This window comes from Camarhynchus parvulus, chromosome 4 (genome assembly GCF_901933205.1).
Source record: "Camarhynchus parvulus chromosome 4, STF_HiC, whole genome shotgun sequence".
In the NCBI taxonomy this organism is placed as follows: domain Eukaryota; kingdom Metazoa; phylum Chordata; class Aves; order Passeriformes; family Thraupidae; genus Camarhynchus; species Camarhynchus parvulus.
In genome coordinates, this window is record NC_044574.1 from 61,903,483 (window position 1) to 61,924,170 (window position 20,688).

The 20,688-nt window shown below is 51.9% G+C and overlaps 2 protein-coding genes across 6 annotated transcripts in view; one reads left to right on the top strand and one right to left on the bottom strand.

The window, feature by feature from the left end:
• SHROOM3 (shroom family member 3) overlaps positions 1 to 9,896 on the top strand; it is a 110,671-nt gene extending 100,775 nt beyond the window's left edge. For 4 of the 5 annotated variants that reach the window (XM_030947450.1, XM_030947448.1, XM_030947451.1 and 1 more), the window contains 5 exons: positions 1,853 to 2,737; positions 3,708 to 4,202; positions 4,944 to 5,094; positions 8,131 to 8,403; positions 8,927 to 9,896. In XM_030947450.1, the coding sequence (XP_030803310.1) occupies positions 1,853 to 2,737; positions 3,708 to 4,202; positions 4,944 to 5,094; positions 8,131 to 8,403; positions 8,927 to 9,286 (2,164 nt within the window). In that variant the 3' untranslated portion in view covers positions 9,287 to 9,896. The remainder of the gene's footprint in view (positions 1 to 1,852; positions 2,738 to 3,707; positions 4,203 to 4,943; positions 5,095 to 8,130; positions 8,404 to 8,926) is intronic. The other variant, XM_030947449.1, reaches the window with a different exon arrangement.
• Positions 9,897 to 16,850: 6,954 nt separating this feature from the next.
• Positions 16,851 to 19,705, bottom strand: LOC115903248 (16 kDa beta-galactoside-binding lectin). Its single transcript, XM_030947566.1, has 4 exons — positions 19,515 to 19,705; positions 17,826 to 17,905; positions 17,534 to 17,705; positions 16,851 to 17,063 (listed from the first exon to the last, which is right to left on the bottom strand). Exons 1-4 carry the CDS (start codon positions 19,677 to 19,679, stop codon positions 16,920 to 16,922), a joined length of 561 nt encoding a protein of 186 aa, XP_030803426.1. The 5' UTR covers positions 19,680 to 19,705; the 3' UTR covers positions 16,851 to 16,919.
• Between the last annotated feature and the right edge of the window lie 983 nt (positions 19,706 to 20,688).

The window sequence follows — 20,688 nt, forward strand, 5'->3', positions numbered from 1 at the left end:
AGTTCCTCCTGCCTCGCCTTCTCTCCTAGAGATGGCATTTCATCCTGCTGCTCAATCACTGCTTGTGCCTTCCTTTTATTTTTTTTTCTTTCCCCAACCTATTTTCCAAGTAATGGGATTGAACACCCAGACTGAAAACAAGTTTACTGGGGCACGAAATGCAGGTTTCTCATTTTCATGCTTCACTGCACAAAGATTATTTGTTATTAACAGTTTTATGATGTTTGTGCAGCATAGGCATCCCATGTGCTCCACAAGCACATTTCTCCTGGGAGATGGGAGTTGCTTTCCGTTCTTGCTTGGAATTGGACTTCCCAAAGGATAAAACAAAAGGACAGGAGAGGCGTTTTCCATGCATGGACCCTTCAGGGAGGCAAGGCAGGCAGCAGGAATTACGTTTCTAGGTTTCCTTGGGACACAGCTGCCCCATGTGCTGCAGAGGAGATGGGACCATCCTTACTACCTGTCCTGCTGGAGAGGAAAACAGTCAGATGGTTAAGTGAGGAAAACCTTGGTCAGCAATCACTTGGCCCAGCCACACATGCTGTTCCTCTGTTCCCCAGGTGTCACAGGGCATTGGGAACTCCTCCACCAGTTTTAGAATGCACAGTTGCTTCCACAGTGGGAGAGATCTCTGAATTAGAGAATCACCATCTGGCGTTCCCGACAAACACTGAGCATCTGAACAGAATACACACTGCTACTGTCCAGAACCACAGACAATACCAAGAGCAGCCTGTCAGGGACGTTTCCCCACCCCCAGGCACAGGCTGCCAAATTCTATTCTCAGTCACACCAGAATAAAGCCAGAACGACCCATGTCTTTGACAGAGTTATTCTTAATTAGTACCAGTACATCTGAGAACAAATTTGGGGCCCAAGTCTCCAGCATGACAGATTGGCAGGATTATTTGACAATGTATCTCAAGAACAGAAAATGCACTGGCAATAGAGCTTCGTTGTGTTTTACTGTTTATGATATGGCCTCGTGGTTCCAGGCCACCTTCTCTTGCCTCTGCCAGTGCCATTATTACTGCTCAGTTTGTTTTCCAGCTAAACAGCCAGACAGGCAAATAGGTTTGGCTCTAGATTCCAAGCAGAATCCTCAGTCCAAAGGGCAGATGCTGTTTCTCAGGCTCACATGTGAACACCCTAAAAGACCTGGAAGGAATAATTCCATCTGCTGGCTTTGCAGCCTTAACATCCGCTTGCAGTTGGAATGTGCTGGCTTTGGTGTTTGTCGCACCTGCCTGTCTGAGGGAGCTCTTCCTTCTAACAGGATTCCAAGGCTGCAAGACCTTTTTTCAATTCTCTCCATAGTCAAAATAGTGCATTTTTTGGCATTGCTTCATTCTTGGAGACAGTTGAATCATTTTAATGGCACCTTTCCAAAAGGAGCAGATAACATTATGGGAATATTTGGCTCATAGAGCTGAAATTCTTAAACTTTCAAGCAATTGAGAGTGGAGTTTGATGGTAGATAATGTCAAATAGTCTATCTTACAACAATTGCTACTCACCCCATGTGTAACAAACAAAATTGAAAGCAGAGCAGGAAAGGAAGCCAGCCATTAGGTTCTCCTAATAGTTTTTCCATTGTGTTGCTGCTGTGGTGCATGCTATGTGTGTGACGTAGCAGACACTGACAATGATGGCAGATGGTGAGAGGGAGTGGATCTGGCTCAGGACTTCATTTCCAGTTTCAAAGCTCAGCTGTACTCACCTAGACCAGCAGGCAGTGGTGCTGGCCTCTGCTAGTGTTGGTAACTTGCCCATTAAGGAGGTGCACAGTAAATTTTCCTGCTCATTGATGAGTTATTCATCTTACCGTGGTCTGTCTCTTGGTATTCAGGTCTTTCAACAAGAAAGAAAGAAGCCACTCAGAGAAAATGGCATTCACCAGTTACTATCCCCATCCCCTCCGCAGCACAGAGCTTGTCACCGGGCCTGCCACGCTGGTTGAGAATCACAAGCTCTCAGAACTTTCCAGGCCAGATAGCAGGACTTCTGCATTTTTCCCAGCTCCAACAGAGGCAAGAAGTCACTATCCTGAGCAAAAGCAAGGCTTTAAACCCTTGTTCCTTAACCTTACTTCTTCTGGGCCTGGCCGCTCTTCCCCTAATACACCCGCCCAGGCTCCCTCAGACTTGCAGAGCACAGGTGACAGCCAGGCTCCGAGACAGCACCATGCCAAACGAGAGGCTGGTCCCCCTGAGGGCAGCGGGAGCGCTCAGGTACAGCCTCTGGATGCTGTCCAGGACAGATCCCCCGAGACTGCCACGGAAGAGATGATGTGGAGGAAGAAAGCGGGGTTGCTGCACAGGTCCCTCCCACCCAAAGCAGCGTGGGCTCATTCGGCCAAAGACAATGGCTACACCAGGGCCATTGTGTCTCCTCCGGGGGCCGGGCCGAAGCCCTCCCAGAGGTGGCAGTCCCTGCCCACGCAGAGCAGCACTTCCTCCGACCCAGAGACCCCTTCTCCCCAGGCCGTGACCCAGCTCCGGATCTCGGAGTCGGGGCTGCAGCTCACGCCCCCACCGCAGCTGCAGGACGAGGAGGACGACGAGGTGTTTGTCGCGCCCTTCTCCCCGCCGCCACCATCCCGTCCTCTTCCCGAGCTTGGCTCTTGCACTTCTGCCAGCGGCACGGAGGAATTCCCACCTCCTGCCCCTCCTGCTGAGGGGAACAGGGCAGGTGGAGACAAATCCCCCCGGCTCCCAGAGGAGGCCGGTGTGAGGTAAGGGCATGCTGGAGCGCGGCGGCTCGTGGGGTGCAGGGCCATATACAGTAAGATATGCGGGGCTGGGACAGATGGGCTCATCCCTCAGGCCGTGGGACCCCCAGCTGCTGGCCAGGCTGGGAGCTTGCACGTTGTCAGGGGACAGGGAGTGGCAGACTCACTGCTGGTCCACCAGCAGGTGCTCTGACAGGTGCTCCCCAAAACCCCCAGGACAGGGGATTATGGGGGAACACTCCTGGGCTGGTTCTCCCTGCAGATTTCAGTGTGGTTGCTTCTGACTCTCTCCAGCACGGAGCTGGAATGCCTGCTGGCTCCTTCCAGTTACTTGGTTTTGAGAGACAGCTGTGAAAATCCATGATGGGTTTCTCCAAACAGTTAGTATTTCCCAGAATATATTTTGGACCTGGCACAAAATAATGCTGTCATGAAGCGGTGACCATCTGCCAAGAAATGACAATGCAAATATGTCACACCAGGCTGTATAGGGGAATTCTGCTGAAGGATAGGACTTTGGGCGAGGTGCCCAGGAGGTTTAACTCAGCACAGCTTCCCTCGCTCCCAGGGAGCTGCTCTGATATCCATCTGGGAAGAATCTGGCCAGGGCTGTAGTAGTGACTGGCCTTCCAACATAGCAAGGACAAATGGGGTAGAGGCTGCTCAGGATGGCACTCCTGGGTGGGGACGTGCAACGTCCCCAGCCTGCCAGTGGAAAACAAAGTGACTTGGCATTCACTAGTTTTTTCTGTGTTGGAAGGGCAATCTAGCAGTGCCCAGGTTGAAGGGACAAAACAATTCTGGTGCCAGTGGCTTCACACTGTGGACCCTCTATATTGGAGTGAGAAGCGAGACACGAAAACAAGTGAGAGAGAAGGAAAACTCACTCCTTGTAGGCCTTTACCATGTGTTCACAATGGGAGTCTCTGAGTGGTAGGTTTCTCTTCATCTCACAGAATGTTTCTGTCCATAGCAGCTTCAAAAGCTTTCCCAAAGCCCTGGCTGAGAGGGAGACAACAGGGTTGAGCACCAGCACCAGTGAAAATAACTGGCCAACCCCATTAAAGAGGACTGGCTCTCCATCTGCTGTGGATCAGCAGCACCAGTCCCCCGCTTCTCCTGAAGGGCCTCAGAGCGCTGACAGACAGCCCATAACTCAGCCTGAAGGTAACTCCAGAGAGCCAGCATTGGAAAATGCCAGCCTGGACTCTGGGATAACCAGCACAGCACCCCCCGTGAAGGCAAAGAACAAGACGCCAGAGGATATTAAGTCAGAGGCTCTAGCAAAAGAAATTGTCCATAAAGACAAGTCTCTGGCTGATATCCTGGATCCAGATTCCAAAATGAAGACGACCATGGACTTGATGGAAGGGATTTTCCCCAGTGGAAGCAGCATGCTGAAGGAGAACAACATGAAGAGGAAGATGTGGCAGACACAGGCCAGCAGGACGGCGGTGGCGGGTGACACGTAAGCGCTGCTGGGCAGAACTCCCTGCTCCCTTGCTTCTGAAATTTGGCCTGTGCCAAATTTTTCTGCATGTCTGTAGGTGAGAGTGAGTTGTGCAGTTCAGATGTGAGGCCTGGCAGGGCATTTCCAAGCAGCCTTTCCCATGATCTGGGCTCTGTGCTTGGGCTCTGAGCTCACCTCTCTGGGCTGTGTAGAGAACGATGCTGAACTTGGGAACAGAGCAGGAAATGAAACGTCCCTGGAGATAGAACTGGATTTTGCTATCTGAACCTTAGTAATCTGAAGCAGTTCAGTCCAAAGCAAAGGAACAGAGATAGTGAAGTAAAATCAGGATGAAAATAATGGCAGGCACAGAGATAACAAGAGGCCAGATTCTGAAGGAGGGTTGAGGGGAGCTGCTTATTACAAGATCAGCCCAAGTCGCCCAGTGTGAGTTTTTTAAGACAGAGACTTCCAGGTGGCAGCTGGAGAACTGTCCAGAAGTCAGGTGTACTGCATGAAGCCAGGTAAGGGCAGTCTGGCCACCTTCAGCAAGGTCAATCCTGTGCAGTGCTATGTCCAGTCACCTTTAAACCCCTTGCTGTGCTGTGCTGGGACCCCCCGATGGCAGGAATCTGCCTTGTTCTGGTGGGTAATCACCTTGGAAGGTACCAGAGAGGGAGTCCTGGAAAACCATGGGTCTAAACACTGGGAAAAGTCAGGCTCAGACTGAACTCTTGCTTTTTCTTCACTCTGGTGTAGGAGAGAGGAAAGGGAAGCTCCTGTCACCCTGGTCACCTGTCCTGCTTACTACAGCGTTTCAGCACCCAAAGCAGAACTGCTGAATAAAATCAAGGACTTGCCAGAAGAAGTAGGTGAGGAAGAAGAGCTGCTGGACATCAATGAGAAAAAGGTAAATTCAGCACACAGTACTGTTTGCTGCTCACATTCCTGAAATAATAATAAGCTCTGAAGTGCATTTCTATTTGATGTCAGCTTTTGGCAGCACCCAAAATTGCGTGGGAGCGATTAGGCCACCTGTGAAGCTTTGTGAGAGTGACCCAAATTGTAAAAGAGAGTTAATCTGAATTACTCACTGCAGATTGAGTACCAATCTTGCACCACCCTGAGGCGGGCCTGATCATACCAAATGCTGAGTGTACAGACTGTCAGGAGCTGTCCCTGTTCAGCAGCAAGGAAGGAAAAGGGAGAGGCGAAGCAAGCTGGGTGAGGGCAGCATGAGTTGGAAACAAAAACAGAGTCCAGCAAGTGACTGCACTGAGTGCAGGAGATTTTTTCCCAAGGACTTTCCTCTTCAGTGAAGTCAGTTTACCCATTTCACCTGCTGTCTGCACTCACTGCATCCAAAGAAACATGGGTTACTCTTTTTCCCCCGGACTGTTGTTTCTCTGCCCCACTGAAAGCCAGGTGCACCTCAGTGGCTCAGTCAGCACAACCTCCATGTGATGGCTTGGAAGGGCAGAGAGCAGGCAGGAGGGAAGGACACATTTTACTCTCTTACTGAGCCTACATTTCACTGTGGAATGGCCCCCTGCTGCTCTTGCTGCAGGCTTCCATGCTCTGCTTCCAGGGCTTTTGAAGGGCCTTCTAATTTGCCCTGTGGTTGTCTCACATTAGTTACCTGGTAATTACAGGTATGCTGCTTAGCTCCCACATCCCAGGGGCCACAGGCTAGTGTTTGTGCCCTGTATGTGCCTCTCCTACACACCTCCTACCTTCCTGTCAAAAGCAGCCATGCCTGCCTCTAAGTCTAAACCATCCCATGCTGCCATGGACAAAGTGGCACAGTCCAGATTTCATTTTCTGTTCACCACCTTTTCTTTCTGTGGAACTGCACGGATTCTGGGTCACAAATACACAGGTGGGTCAGTGATCAAAAGCATTTGCCCAGGGCCTTTGCCTGCTGCTTTCATCATGTGGCCCAAGGCACTGGTTGTAGCACACCCAGCTCCAAAGGCAGCCCCTGCCACGTCCATAGCATTCCTTGGACTCCCTTCCAAATCTGCCTGCTCATACCAAGGTGAGAGGTGCAGAACAAGACAAGGGTGCTGCACCATGAGCCTACCATGGAGGGCAAGTCCCAGCTTCACAGGTTACATTTGCATGGAAAGCCAGGAGGAGATGGGAGTGATTAGGCCCAGGCAGCACAGTCTGGCCCCTTTGCTCATGGTCTGTGTGCAGGAAAACTTGCACAGCCTTACCTGAGGAGGGGCTCCTGAGGGCAGCACCTGTGGGAGATCTGGATAAACCAAGCACGTTTCCACTGTAAGTGGAAAGAAGCTCTGTTGGCTGGTATTTGGGATTGCAGGAGAGTCACTGATTAATGAACACAAACCTAAGTCACAGCCCCTCCAGCTCCCAGGCCTTCAGAACAAAGGTACCTCACTCTCAGGAGCCCCATAGCCTCCTGCTGCAGTTGGAGGGCAGATCTCCTGGAGCAGGGAGGAGCAGCTGCCAGTTCCCAGCAGCCCCATCCACCTGAAAACTTGCTGAGGTTAATGCCAGACTTTGAGACCACCCCATGGAGTCCTGCCACAGAGACTTCCCCACCTAACTGTAACCCTGGACATGGATCCTTCCTGTTGCTCCTCGGGGTTTGGTACAGCAATCAACTGCTGAGGATCTTTGGAAGGGGGCTTTAGAACCACAGCCCCTGGGAAGGGCAAGGGCTGGGTTTTGTCTCTGGGTACTTCTGAGGGAAGAATGCCCATGGTTGGCCCTTAGGAGGTGGGATTTAGTATTACCTTTGCTCCCTCTCCCCTGAGCTACCCTGCTAGCAGTGGAGGTCATTCCAGGGAGTGGATGTTTGTTTCAGGGAACATTAGTGGCCTTTTGCTCCGCCTTTGCATGCGTGTGGCAGCAGAGGGCAGGCTGTGGTGCAGGCACAGAGCAGTGCACGCCCAAGTGTTCCATCTAGTGGTGTCTGGTCTTACAGAGCCATGTGCTCCCTGCTGCCAGAGCAGGTGGGAACCCCACTGCCAGCCCACACGGGGCACCAGGGCCAGCTCAGTGACCCCAGCCTCACTAGTGTTTGAAAATCCTTCCTCCTCTGGAGCAGGACTGCCTCCTGCCTGCAATGACACTCAGTTGTGATGGAAAGAGGACTTGGAGAGAATCTTTTCAGGCCACCTTGTGACTGACTTGTTCCACCCTGCGGTGTTTGTGCGCAGAGTAGGTGAACACACAGGTGTTGGTGTCTCAGCAGTGCAGGAACTGGAGACACTGAGAATCCCCACCCATTGTATGGAGAGCTGCTGCTGCTTGCTGTGCTCTCAGTTCCAAGTAAACAGAAGCAGGAATTGCAAGCCCTAGGCCAGAGACTTGCTTCTGCATGTGTCTTTCCACTAAATCCTAACAGAAATTGGGATCTCCTGCACATGTGCAGCACTGCTGTTTCTGGAGTAACTGAACCCCAGGGGCCTCCTTTTCTTTGGCAGGGAATAGGTGTCAGTGTTTCTGCAAAATGGGTGTGTTCTCTGTGTTCAGACACTGAGTAAATCCAGAGCATCTTTGGTGTGAAGGCTTCCTCGATGCCTCTGTGTGTGAGGCACTTGTTTGGAGCAGTTGAAGGTGTTTCAGGCTGGGTGTGAGGAGCACATCAGAGACATGGCTGCAGCTCTTTTCACTCAGAGGTTTTACAGAACATTCATCTGTAGGTAGCTGGGTATCAGAATACAGTACACCAAATCAGAGATCTCTTTTATAAATGTTCATGAACAAATACATCCTCATGCAACCTGATGGGCTGCTTGGGTTTTCTCCAAGGTGGGGAATTTCTGTATTTTCTCTGTTTCCTCCCTTCTTTGTCAGCTGTTGCTGACCTGACCCTGCTCCTCAGGACCTGCAGCCATATCCTCTTGTTGTCATCACCCATATGAGCAGGGTTATGCTGGTAACAACCAATGTGGCAATGCTTCCCCTCCAACAGGCTGAGCTCATCGGGAGCTTGACCCACAAACTGGAAATCCTGAAGGAAGCCAAGGAGGGCTTGCTCGAGGACATTAAGATGAATAATGCTCTCGGGGAGGAGGTGGAGCTGTTGATCAGCACGCTGTGCAAACCCAACGAGTTTGACAAGTATAAGATGTTCATTGGCGATCTGGATAAGGTGGTGAACCTCCTGCTCTCCCTCTCGGGACGCCTGGCCCGCGTGGAGAACATCCTGAGCAGCTTGGGGGACAACGCCAACAGCGAGGAGCGGGTAGGTATAGGCACAGCCGCGGCCTGCTCGGGCCTGGGGCAGCAGCCGCCGCCACCACGGCATTACAGCGACCTCCAGGGGCTGCCAGGAGGGCAGCACGGGGCTCTCGGTGCCTCTGTACCAGCAGTTGCTCAGGCATTGTCCCTGGGAGTCTTAATCCCCCTTTGTATAAATGGCTGGGATCCTGCAGCCCTTGTGTGGATGCAGAGCAGCCGTGTTGGGCACAGCCACATTTTAACATTTTTGGGGTGGTTTTGAAACCAGATTTTCCTGGTAGTTGTTGCTTTCACGTGAGGTTTCCTGACTTTATTGCAGCACTTTCTGCCTCCCATTGGCAAGGATGTTCAGAGTCCAGTTCAGTGGGGGTCACAGTCACTCCGTGATGAGGAATTCATCCTCCTCTCCCAGGCTTTTGACTGTGCTCTGGGAGCTTAGCAGCTGTCTCCAGAGGTGGTGCTGGGAGGCAGGAAGGGCTCAGGGAGTGTGGTGCTGCTGGTACTGAAGGGCTCTCTCTGGTGTGCAGAGTTCCCTGAACGAGAAGCGGAAGCTGCTGGCTGGCCAGCACGAAGACGCCCGGGAGCTCAAGGAAAACCTCGACCGTCGGGAACGGCTGGTCTTGGACATTCTGGGCAACTACCTCTCTGAGGAGCAGCTCCAGGACTACCAGCACTTTGTCAAGATGAAGTCTGCACTCCTCATAGAGCAGCGGGAGCTCGACGACAAAATCAAACTGGGCCAGGAGCAGCTCAAGTGCCTGATGGAAAGTCTCCCCACGGACTTCACACCCAGGGATGCAGCAGCAGCAGCTGCCCTGGCTGCAGCACTTGCTACCTCCTCCGGGGCCGGTGGTAAAACACCTCCAGCAGCCTCTTCCTCACTCTAACCTGGCCTGTGTGGAGCTGGGGTACAGCCCTGCCCGAGTCCCTTTAGTCCCATACTTGGCAGGTGGTCCTCTTCAAAGGCCATGGACAGAGACAGATCTAAACCAAGATTTTAATGAAGGAAAAAAGAATAGCAATAATAAAGGTTTGATCTTCCTTTCCTTCCACCTCTGCTTCCTGGGAACTTAAATCAATGTGGAGGGAAATCTCCTCCTGCCTGAGATGAGGAAGAATCTCACAGGAACTAAACACATGACCTTTAATAAAAAGCATGACCTCCTCTCTTCCCTCCCTTTTCTGCCTACCTGACACCTCATTAAATAATGAAGGATCTAAGAATGAAGCCTTAAAAATAAAACAAACCCATTTTACTGAACATTATTGATATTTATATTTTTTAAAGAACAAGACAGAATGTGTAAGTTTTTGTACATACTCTGATCAGTTACTTGATTCTACTTTGTTCTATATGTAGAAAAGACATTTAATTTTGTATTTTGTGAAGACCTTAACAAAAAGAGGGAACCCCAAAGATAGTCATGCAGTAGCTTGAAACATCGTGGTTTTGTTGCCGTTGTTGTGGTTGTTTTTTAATATAATAAAGGGCTACCAGAAGCAGCTTCACCCTGTTTCAACACATGCTAAAGATACCATTAAGTGGCCTTGCAAAGGAGATTTTGGCCACAAAAATAACAAATTTTTCCTCTTCTGGATCCTGTGATCCTCTGAGTCTGGAGTTCAAACTTCTTTTATGGCAAGCTACATGTCAGGAGTCCAAGGTAGCATGAAGCAAGGAATTCACTGCAGGAATGTGGGGGAAATTCTGTCTTTATTTTGAATACTCATAGCTGTGGCCTGTGTTTCTGTTGGAGCCTGAAAGATTTCCCTGAGGTGTGACAGGGATCTCTGCTGACATGATTTATAGGCCCTGCTTTGAGTAGAGTTTCAGGGAAACAGCGGGGGGAGCTGTTTCAATCCAATCAACACATTTCATTTGCCCTAAAAAAACTCCTACCCACTGCTGCAGTTTAATTTATTAGATTTAAAAACGCTTTTAATCCAGATTTTTTTTTTTTGCAGCCACCCTTCCATCTTATACTTAACAAAACAATTCACAAAGACATGGTAGATCTGGGAGGTGTTTGTGTGTTTTCCATTTAGCAAGTTCTTTCCTGAAAAATACAAGTCCTGCACTTTATCCCCAGGTCAGGAAGAGGCTCCATCCAAACAGGATCTGCCTGTTTGCTCCAGAAACCCACATGGCTTCAGGGGGAGCACCTCCAGCAAGTTTGGGGTGGACAAGGCAAGTCCTGTGTGTGTTCCCACAGTACAGAGAAACATCAGCTAATGAGGCAAGTGATAGTCACTGATATTTTTATAACAGCTTATATTTTCAAGTGAGAAATGAGTTAAAGCCTCAATTTTTGTTCTAAGTGCATAAAAACTCTCTTTGCACAGTTTTGTTCAAAAATCACCCTCCTAACTGCAAAGTTTATTGAGTTTAGTAGAAGTACACCTTGATATGAATTTAAAGGTACTTACACATCAGGCAAGCCTGAAGATTTACTTCTCAGCCAAAAAGATTTACTTCTTTTACCTCTGGCAAAAAGTGGAGTGCATTCATTGCTCTTTATCCCACCTTGCTTTTCTGTTGTGGCTATGAAACTAGAGGATAAAGGAAGCCCAGAATTTTCTGGACTGATTTTGTGGGACAGGAATACCAGGGATAAAATTTTACACTTACCGTCCAGTCCTGGTAAATTTACTGACACAAATCTGCATTTTGGGTCTGGCTACATGAGATTGTTAATACTAAACCTGTACTGAAGTGGCTGCAATGAGGAAAGCCAGTACACTAGATATAGTGAGCACAATCTGCTGTGCTACTCCTTCCCCAAAAGGCACCTCAGGGAAGGGGTTCTCAGCAGCCTGGCAATTTTTACTAGAAATAAACTTTATAACAGAAACATCTGGTTTGGATATTGCTCTGGAATGCCCAACATCCCACCCTGCCCCAGGGATGACAGCCTGGCCTGTTTGCCAGCCTGGGGGTGCTCTGTTTGTAGGTAACAATGGGTGGGACTCCTTCCCAAGTCAGTCTGTGGTACCTGGGTCAAGCATCTTCTCCAGAGCTGTCTCCAGGTAAGTCATGGACTGCTCAAGGATTGTGTGACAGCCACCTTCAGCTGGCCACAGGCCCAGTGGGAAAGCAGGATCTCCCTTGGGTGACTTGAGGAAAACCCTGGTAAGGACAGAGCAGTTACACTGCTGACACATGGTGCCAGCTCCAAGTAAAATCTCCTTGTACAAAACCAACAGCGTTATGTTAGATTTGCACATTAGTTAGGAACAGCCTCTCTCCTGGGTCAGCATCCCTGAAACTATTATCTCCACTCAAAGCAGACCAGCTCTCAGTGAGGCCTCACGTGCTTTCAGCAACATGCATGTGATAGAAGCCAGGAAAATCTACTCATCCAGCTTCAAATTGGCCTTTTTTTATCAGAGCCCTCGGGCGACTGGCGGTCACAAGGAATTCACATCAGATGCTTCCCTCAAGACTAAATCTAGTAAAGAGTGTTTACGTACCAGGGTCTGTTGGTTGTAAGTTTGCACACAAGATCTTTTGTGAAGGTTACCTATAAAACTGGTCCAACCCAGAGCACAACAGTTTATGTGTCAGTTTATCCATCATCTTTACAACTCAGCTGCTGTCCTGATTGTTTAGGCTGGTAATTAAGCAAGTAAAGCAGACTGGATAGCACTCCATCCCCACTCCACATAAATCCTGTCCTTTGCAGAACAGGGAACAGAGAGCTTTTCATCGAAGAGCCCCTGCTTTAAATCCGTGTGAGCAAACTGAGGCACACCTAGAGACCCCATCCCAAGCTCCTCTGTGCCTCATTCATTCACCCTGCAAGGCAGTGTTTCCATAAGGGCTGTTTATCCCTTTACACCCCTCAAAGGGGACGTGTCCTGACTGTGGCACAGTGTTACGGCTTGGCTGTGTTCCCACAGGAGTGCTGCTCGTGCCTTTGCACACCAACCAAGTGTCCTGCAGCTCTGCTGTGTGAGGGGGTTTTTCTATCCCTGTGTGACTGAACAATCAGCCCTTGTGTTGTGCAACTGGCTGTGTGTCTGTGGCCAGCCTTTGTGCAGCTTGGTGTGCATCGGTGCCAAAACCCATTGCAAAAATCTGCTTTCTTCTTGCCCATTTCAAGATGTCGGGGACATGGAGCCAGCCAGGCTCAGCACCCTCAGACAAGCTTGAGAGGGGGGTCAGTGTGGCTCTGCCTGCTTTGAGATCAGGAAAAAGGGCTTGTTTTCTCCTACAGCATAGAGGAGACAGGGTACATGTGAGCCAGGCAGCTTTTTCCTCTGTGGTTTGCAGCCTGAGGCCATAGCCTTCTGCTAGGGCTGCACCAAGAAGCAGGGGCACTTCAAATGAGAAAATCCAGCCATACTTGTTAAATTCTTCCTTTTAGCACTAAATGAACTTAGAGAACTGAAATGCAGAAGAAAAAAAAAACCCAAAAACGAGCACGTAATTGAGCTGGGGAGGATTAGAGCTGGTGAAAGCTTGATGGAGTATGGGGGAAACCACTCATGAGGTGCTTGTGCTTTTACTGAGGTAAAATAAAACTTTGATTAAACAAAAACAAAAGAAAAACCAAAAAAACCCATGCAAACCACTAGCTTAGAAAGGATGAAATTGGAATATGAGCAGCCATGAGGGGAAGAAGTTTAGGGAGAGAAAGGGGGCCCTGAGCAGAAGCTGCCTGTGGCTCTTCCCGCCAAATTTGTCGGCGGGAACTCTTTTCCCTCAGGGACCCCAGCCGCCATCTTAGGGGGCTGCTGAGGAGAGGGCGCCCTGTCCGTGAGGGGCTCTGGATGCCCAGGCCTCACCAACCTCACCTCCAAAAACCTCCAAAAATCTCAAAAAACTTCCAAAAATGAGAGCAGGGCTTGCTGGCTGTCCCTCCTGCTGTGTTTTTATTGCCAACACCTGTGTGGCTATCAGGGCTAAGGAGGGACAGCTGGGCCAGGGCCAGCTGGACAGGAGTCTGGTCTGAGGGAGTGCCGGACAATGGACATCTCAGCCTGAAGCCTGCTGAGAAAAGGTGAGTAAAGTTCTATTTTTTATGCTTTTTTTACTCTTCATGGGGCAGATTGGCAGCATGCAGCTGCATTGGAGGTTTAAGGGGAAAAAAAATCCCTGTTTGTTGGAAAGCAGGAGCGTCAGGCATTTGGTTTCTGAAGGGACGGAATGTGTTGGCCTGTGGGGTACTCACACCATGGGGGTCTCAGCTCCTGCCCACAGCCTGGACAGGACAGTACAGGGTCTGTACCCATCTGACCCCAAGGACATCCCACCCCAGCACCATCCAGGCACATGCCCAGACCTCCACTGCACGCTGGGAAAGGGGAATGGTGTGGTTATGGTTCCTGTGTGCTGCCCCAGAACGGCTGTGAGGTAACGCAGCCCAAGGTTTGGGGGCGACTTTCTGAAGTGAGTCCTGAAGTGCCCTTTGGTTTGTACATGTTGGAACTGGGGCTGAGGGAGTGGGAGGTGAGGGCACAATGGAGGAGCAAGAGCCAGCTGGTGTTACCCTTCTCATTTTTACACGGGTTGTTGGTTCATTTCGTATGTGTATTGTTCAGAAGAAATTGTCAGGTGACGTTTTGGTTGTAAATTCCATGGGAAGTGACCCTGCTGGCTTCTCGTGCCTCACCGAGGGCTGCCCCTCAACTTCCTAGCACACAGCTCCTGGGTGCCCAGTCCTCGGACTGTCTTTTGAGCCTGTGACAGTCAGTGCCACACGCAGGCTCGTGCAGCCACAGTCACTTGGATGGCCTATTTCTGTCGAGTGAAGTTAATGTGAACTGCTCAGGGAGAGGTTATTTTCTGAGAAGACAAAGCTGCTGAGACATTAGCCCTCACTGCTCTTCTAAGCTGTTCATGAGATTTTAATTCCTGTCCAATCTATTGCTTCCAATTCCTTCTTTTAGAACTGGTTATTTGTTCTCATCTTCCAAGGTGTGAAGTGAAAGCACCTCTCACTTAATCTGTGTTGATAAAATAATTTAGGTTACAAAAGACCCTTAAACCAAGTGCAGCTGTGAACCTAGCACCACTAAATCCACCACTCTGCCCCAAGCGCCACATCTCCACCTTTCCTAAGTACCTGCAGGCATGGTGACTCCACCACTTCCCCAGGCAGCCTGTTCCCCTGAAAAAAAATTCTTCTCACACCCAACTGAGTGTCCATGTTAAAAGACAGCCTCACAGCTGTTTTGTAGAGGGTTTTGGGGTCCCATTTTCCCTGGCCATGATGCTGTAAAGAGATAAAATGGTGAGTGCCCACTGTGCAGGATTTAAACTCAGCAAAGAAAGAAAACCTGCACCCTTTGGCCATGTTGTGGTGCTCTCTGCTCCTCCCCAGAGCAAGCAGGGCTCAGGGTTCTCCCAGAAATCTTAACATGAGTTCCCTGTGGTTCAGGAGAGCACACTTGGCAGGGACAAGCGTCACTTTCCCATTCACTGTGACCCTCTCCTCTGCAGCAGGCCACGCAGTTCTGGCTTTCCCGATGGCTCTAGCAGGAGACAAAGCCTGATCACCACTCCAGGAACCAGCCAGGGCACTCTGCATTTACTGGTGTCCCTTAAAGGAGCAGGATTATTTATAGCCCCTGGACATGAGAGCAAAGACTCCAAGCAGCAGGAAATGCTGGCAAAGGGATGCTTCCTTCCTCCCCTTTCTCCTGTTTTATGGTCTCCTGAGTGGTAACTGCCAGTGCTCAAAAGCAGGATAAAGCCAATTAATTCTTGTGGGAAGTCCAGGAGGAGGGTGGCCCCAGGAAGGCGCTGTTTGTGCCCTGAGCACCGCAGTCAGGAACACTTGTGGCTAACCTACCTGGCAGTCAGGACTGCCAGCTTAAGGAAAAAAAATGGGATTAGCTTTATTCTTGTCAGTTCTGAGGCACACAGACCTCACCTGACCAGGGCAGCCAGGAGCAGAGACACTCAGAGAGCTCTGAGTTCTCCTGTGCCACTGCTACATCAGGGCTGTTGTACCCTTTCAGTGTCACCCTCCTGATTGGACTTACCTTCAGCCAGGTTCTGTGACAGAGGGAGAAGCAAGGCAAAAACTGCTCTCTCTTCCCCAACTCCCCACCCCAAATACCCTGCAAAACACAAAAATCCCCAGCCTTACCTGACAGGGCAAAGCACCAGCAGGGCTTGTCTTCAGCCTTCCCTAACAAGCACACCCAAGCCTCTAAACACGTAGCTTCCTGTGCCATAAATGATGCAGTGGATGCAGGGCAGGAATGAATCCCTCCATTATCTGTGCCCTCTCCCCTGGGGGTGCCCAGCTCCAAGCAGCTGCTGCAGTGCAGGGGGGACAGTGCTGCTGGCATGAAGGCAGCCTGTCAGCCTCCCCACAAAGAGCCTGGGATGGCTCAAATGCTCCACAGAGGGCTATGGCTCAGCTGTTGGAGGAGCAGCTGTGCCTAGATTAGCCAGCAGGGATCACATTCCAGCACTGAGCAGCTTTTGGCTAAGGCAGCCTCACCTGCACAGGCTGTTGCTGACTGAGCCCCACTGGCAGCACAGTCACACAGCCACTGAGCCAACCTGCCCAGGCTCCCCGTTCCACACAGCATGCAGGACTTCCTTACTTTCCATGGGTCCTCCAATGCCACAGCAGTCCCAGCTCCAGCCCTGGCTTGGGTCAGCAGGCTGTGGGGAAAGAGCAGCAGCAAACACGTTCCAAGGCTTTGCATGAGTACAGAGGTTCTAAGTAGCAGAGACTCTTTACCAAGCTTTTTTCCTTCTTTGTCTGCCTGAATGCAGTTAGTTGTGTTCAGTGCACTCAGGATTAAATGTCCCTGGTAACTCTGCTGGATACAGCCCTGTAGCAGGGAAATGTTCCAGGCACTGACCCACAGGCTGCCACAGGGTTTGTCACCCATACTTGATGTGTTGCTCAGCCCCTGACTGTGCCTGATCCTCTGTCTCTGGCAGTGTCCACACCTCAAGTCATGAGCACCAGGGACAGCCTGGATTCCCTCAAGTCAGTCCTAAGCTTTCTGCCAGGCTTCACCTTTCATTCCACATCTTGTTCCCAGCCTGCCTACTGTTCACTGCTCCTCAGGTACACCAGTGCCAGCCTGCAATGCACACAACTGCTGAACACGTTCTGGGAAAGCAAAGCTCTTGGCAAGAGCAGAAGCCATGCCCCGAGTTCCCTGTCAGTCCCCCATCCCCAGCAGGGAGCAGCCCTTCGTGGTCAGGGATGGCACTGTGAACAGCCAACACTCACTTGTTCCTGGCTGGAACTAGTGCTACACTTGAGGAACCAGAGAGGGACCACACAGTGGAGCCAGCAGGGTGAATGGAGCAACTCCTGCTAAGGCAGCTTCACTCAGTCAGGCTTTGCCAGGCTCGTGTCTAGCTCAGTACCAGCTGCAAGGCTGCAGTATAAGGAGGAAAATGGCTGGATACACATCCCCTCCCTGCCCACCCTCACACAGCACACACAGAAGCAAGCAGATTAGAGCAGGAAGCAGCCATTGCAAGTTTTGGTTTATTTCACTACATAGGGGGCAGAAAACAAAACAACCAAGCTATAGCTGTTAGCTGAACTTAATGGCTTTGACTTTGAAGTCACCCTCCACAGCCAGGTATTCAATTTTCTCCATGCCCAGCCGATTTGGGAACTTGAACTCTGCCTCGGGCAGCTTCACCGTGGCCTCAGTTTCATCGAAGGAGATGCATATCTGTAGAGAGCCATGAGAGAGAAGGAAGGAAAGGAGGAAGGGATGAAGCTGACACATCACAGCTCCCAGGCTTTGCTCACTCCCACTACCTCCCATCTGGGCACAGGACAGGTGAGGTGGTGCTGCTGCCAAGGCCATGCTCAGCAGCTCAGCCTCCTCCCTGCCAGCAGAGGCATAGGAGGGAGGGAGCTTCTGCAGCCGTGGGATGAGACAGACCCAGTCTGAGTCTGACCTCAGTGCTGTTGCTGCTCTGAGGGGCACAGCTTAGCCCAGAGTGAGGCACTGAGCAGCTGGGCAGTGACTTGGGCAGTGCAGCTCTAGACACTTCCTTGGCTCTTCCCCTGGGGCTCGTTCCCCTTTCCACGCTTGCTCCTTCTGCGCCACACAGGCACAGGGCAGCATTAAAAAGCTGTGCCCTTGGCCCCTTAGCGCTCAGTGCCTGGGCCCAGTGCACACCCCTGGGGCCTCACCTCAATCTTGTCACCATGCTGGAAGGGGAACTCAGCCTTCCTGTCCTCCTCCCCCCACACGCCATCCTCCTTGGAATTGCACACGATGGTGTTGACATCCCCGTGGCAGTCAAAGCGAGGGTTGAAATGCAGCATGAGGGTGTTGCTGTCCTTCCCCACGTTCACAGCAAACCTGGGCAAACAGAGCCAGTGCAGAGGGTGCCAGTGCAGCAGCTCCAGCTGCCAGTGCTGACAAGCTGAACACAGCAGGAGCTCTGACTTCCCCCATCAATCCATTCACCACCTCACTCACCCTTTGGCATCAGACTGGATCTTCCCTTTGACCTTGATGCACTCACCAGCCTCAACATCCAGCTGAGTAACAACCAGTCCCTGCAGGGCCAAACCACAGGAGTTAGTCTATCCCAAGGCAAGGCTTCCAATCCTGCTTGGGCCAGGGCACACAGCAGCTCTGGCACACCCAAAAATGAGTTTTGTGCTAGAGGAAGGGCTGAGTCAGGCCCCCTGCCTGTCCCAGCAGCCACGGGGGTCTCCTGCTCCCCTAAGCAGCATAAGGTGACAAGGAGGTGGGGTGGGTTGGCCCTGGCTGGATGCCAGGTACCCACCAGAGCCACTGTGTCACAACTGCATGGGGGGAGAAAATACAACAAAAAGCCCATGAGTTGAAACAGAGACAGGGAGGGAGAGGTCACTCACTGATTGCTGTCACAGGCAAAACAAAGTCAACTTGGGGAAAATAATTTCATTTATTACCAATTAAAATCAGAGCATGATAATGAGAAGTAAAACAGGCCTTAAAAACGCCTTTCTGCCACTCCTTCCCGGGCTCTACCTCTTCCCCGTCAGTGGCACAGGGAGGCAGGAAAGGGGGAGGGTGTTTCTGCCACTGCTCGAGGAGAGGAGCCTTCCCCTGCTCAGTGTGGGTCCCTCCCACAGTGCTCCCCCTCCAGTGAGAGTCCTCCCTGTGAGCTACAGCTCTTCACCAGCTGCTCCAACATGGGTCCCTTTCCACGGGGTCACAGCCTTCCTCGGGCATCCCCCTGCTGCAGCACAGAGCGCTCCCTGGGCTGCAAGTGGATTTCTGCCTGCCTGTTGACATCCATGGGCTGCAGAGGGGCAGCTGCCTCCCCACGGCCTTCACCACAGGCTGCAGGGTGTTATCACAGAGACACTCCTGCCGTCCCTGATGGGCTCGGCCTTGGCCAGCGCCGTGTCTGTCCTGGAGCTCGCTGGCCTTGGCTCTGCCCGACACGGGGGAGGCTCTGGCAGCTTCTCACAGCAGCCACCCCGGTAGCCCCCTCTGTTACCAAAGCCTGGTCACACAAGCCAGTAGTGAGCTACTCACGCGTGTGCCGGGGCAGGTAGGGAGGCAAACTGCAAATTAGCTTGCTCGGGCGCTGCCCCCCAGCCCCCTGACGCCACCCTTGCCCTCATGCCTGCTCCCTGCTCTGCCCACACACAGCCTGCCGAGCTCAGGGTTCCTCGAGTCACTGCACTGCTTATCCCCACGGCACAAACTCTGCCTCCTGGCTCTGGAATGCAGCCGCTGCGCCCGGGGGGTCTTTCGAGGAAAGGAAAGCTGCGGGAGCAGGGGCGGGTTAGAGTACACTGCCAGCCTGCTTTCCTCTCCTGTTGCATTAAGAGTTAACCCACTCCTGCACCCAAAAGGCATTTTCCCAGAAGAAAAATACACAGATTAAGGGAAAAAAGTATAAAGAGTCTGGAAACTGTAGAGTTGCAAACGGACCCAAACCTTTAGAGTACTTGAGAATATAAACATTCCTCAGCTTCCCCACTTAGATAACATCCTAGAGAAGAGAAGTACGGCTGGTCAGCCCTAACTGTTCCTCCCAAAGCCATACATCAGCCTTACATTTCCTCCTCTCCGCCCATCTCTAGCACCACCCCAAACCCCACAGGCAGCCCGGGCGAAATCCCAGTCCTGCTTGGCACTGCAGCCCGGCTCGCAGGCGGCACTCACTTTCTCCATGCTGCGGACACCGGCCCCTCTCCCGGCACGGAGTGACGCAGCGCCAGGCTCCGGCTGCTGATCGCACCGGGCAGGACCATCACATGGTCGGGGGGGACGAGGAGAGGGGGATTGATAATCGCAGCTGCTGGGCTGGGGCCCGGGCCTCCCAGCCATTTACAGGGGGCGGCGGGAGACCTCTATCGATACTGTTCTTTGCAGACAGCCTGTGTGTGATTTTAAGAACTAGTGATTGCTTGCTTCTGCGTGATCCGTGCTGTAAGCTCTCCTAGCTGCTGTGCAGGATCCCAGGAGCCGGAGCGCTGCTCTGTGCTAGGAGCCAGGTGGCTGCTTTTTGTTCGGCGATCCGTGTCTAAACTCGGGGCTGGGAGTCCTCGTGTTCCTGCTGCCAAGTGGCTGCCTCTGTGGAGACGGGTGGATGCGCTCTCCCAGCCCAGCCTGGTGGGAGACACTGGGTACAAAGCCTCGCTGCTTGCAGTTAAATGAAAGCCGAGGGCTTGGTACAGCCCGTGTCAGCGTTTCAGCAGCGCCTAAAAGGTTAAGGTTGGTGGTGTGGGGCTCTTAAGTAGATGTGAGAATTCAGGCTGCAGCTTTTGAAAAGTAGCACGATCTCGCTGGTTCCATTCCAGTTGCAAAAGGCTCCGGAGGGAAAAGAGAAATGCTTTGTTAGGGGAAGAAGGAGGCCGGGCAGGGCTGTGTGCAGCCGGCAGGACCGGAGAGGAGGCTGATATCCCCGAGGGTGCCCAGCGCCTGCCATTGCCCTTCCCTGTGCCCCCAGAAAGCACCGAGCATGACTGCCCCGAGGGGCTGTGCAGGGCAGGCGGGTGAAGGGGCAGCGGCTGCAGTGCTTGGTGGGGCCGTGTCCCTGGATCGGCTTGTACCTTTCCATGTGCTTTAGCAGGGTCCTCAGGACTCTGTGCCTCAGTTTCTCTGAGGCCCGAAGTGACGCTAATGACACGCAGCTTCCCGATCCTGCCTGTAAACCCGCAGCGAGAGCTGCTCTATAAGCACAGGGTGCTACTTGCTGGCTGAGCCATGACCACTCTTGGGAGGGCTGCACTGGGCACCTCACAACACAGAGCAGGAGATTATGGCTGGGTGGCGGAGGGAAACTCTCTGCCCTGCAGGAGGCTGCTGGAACTTCATTAGAGCTGGTACAGGAGCA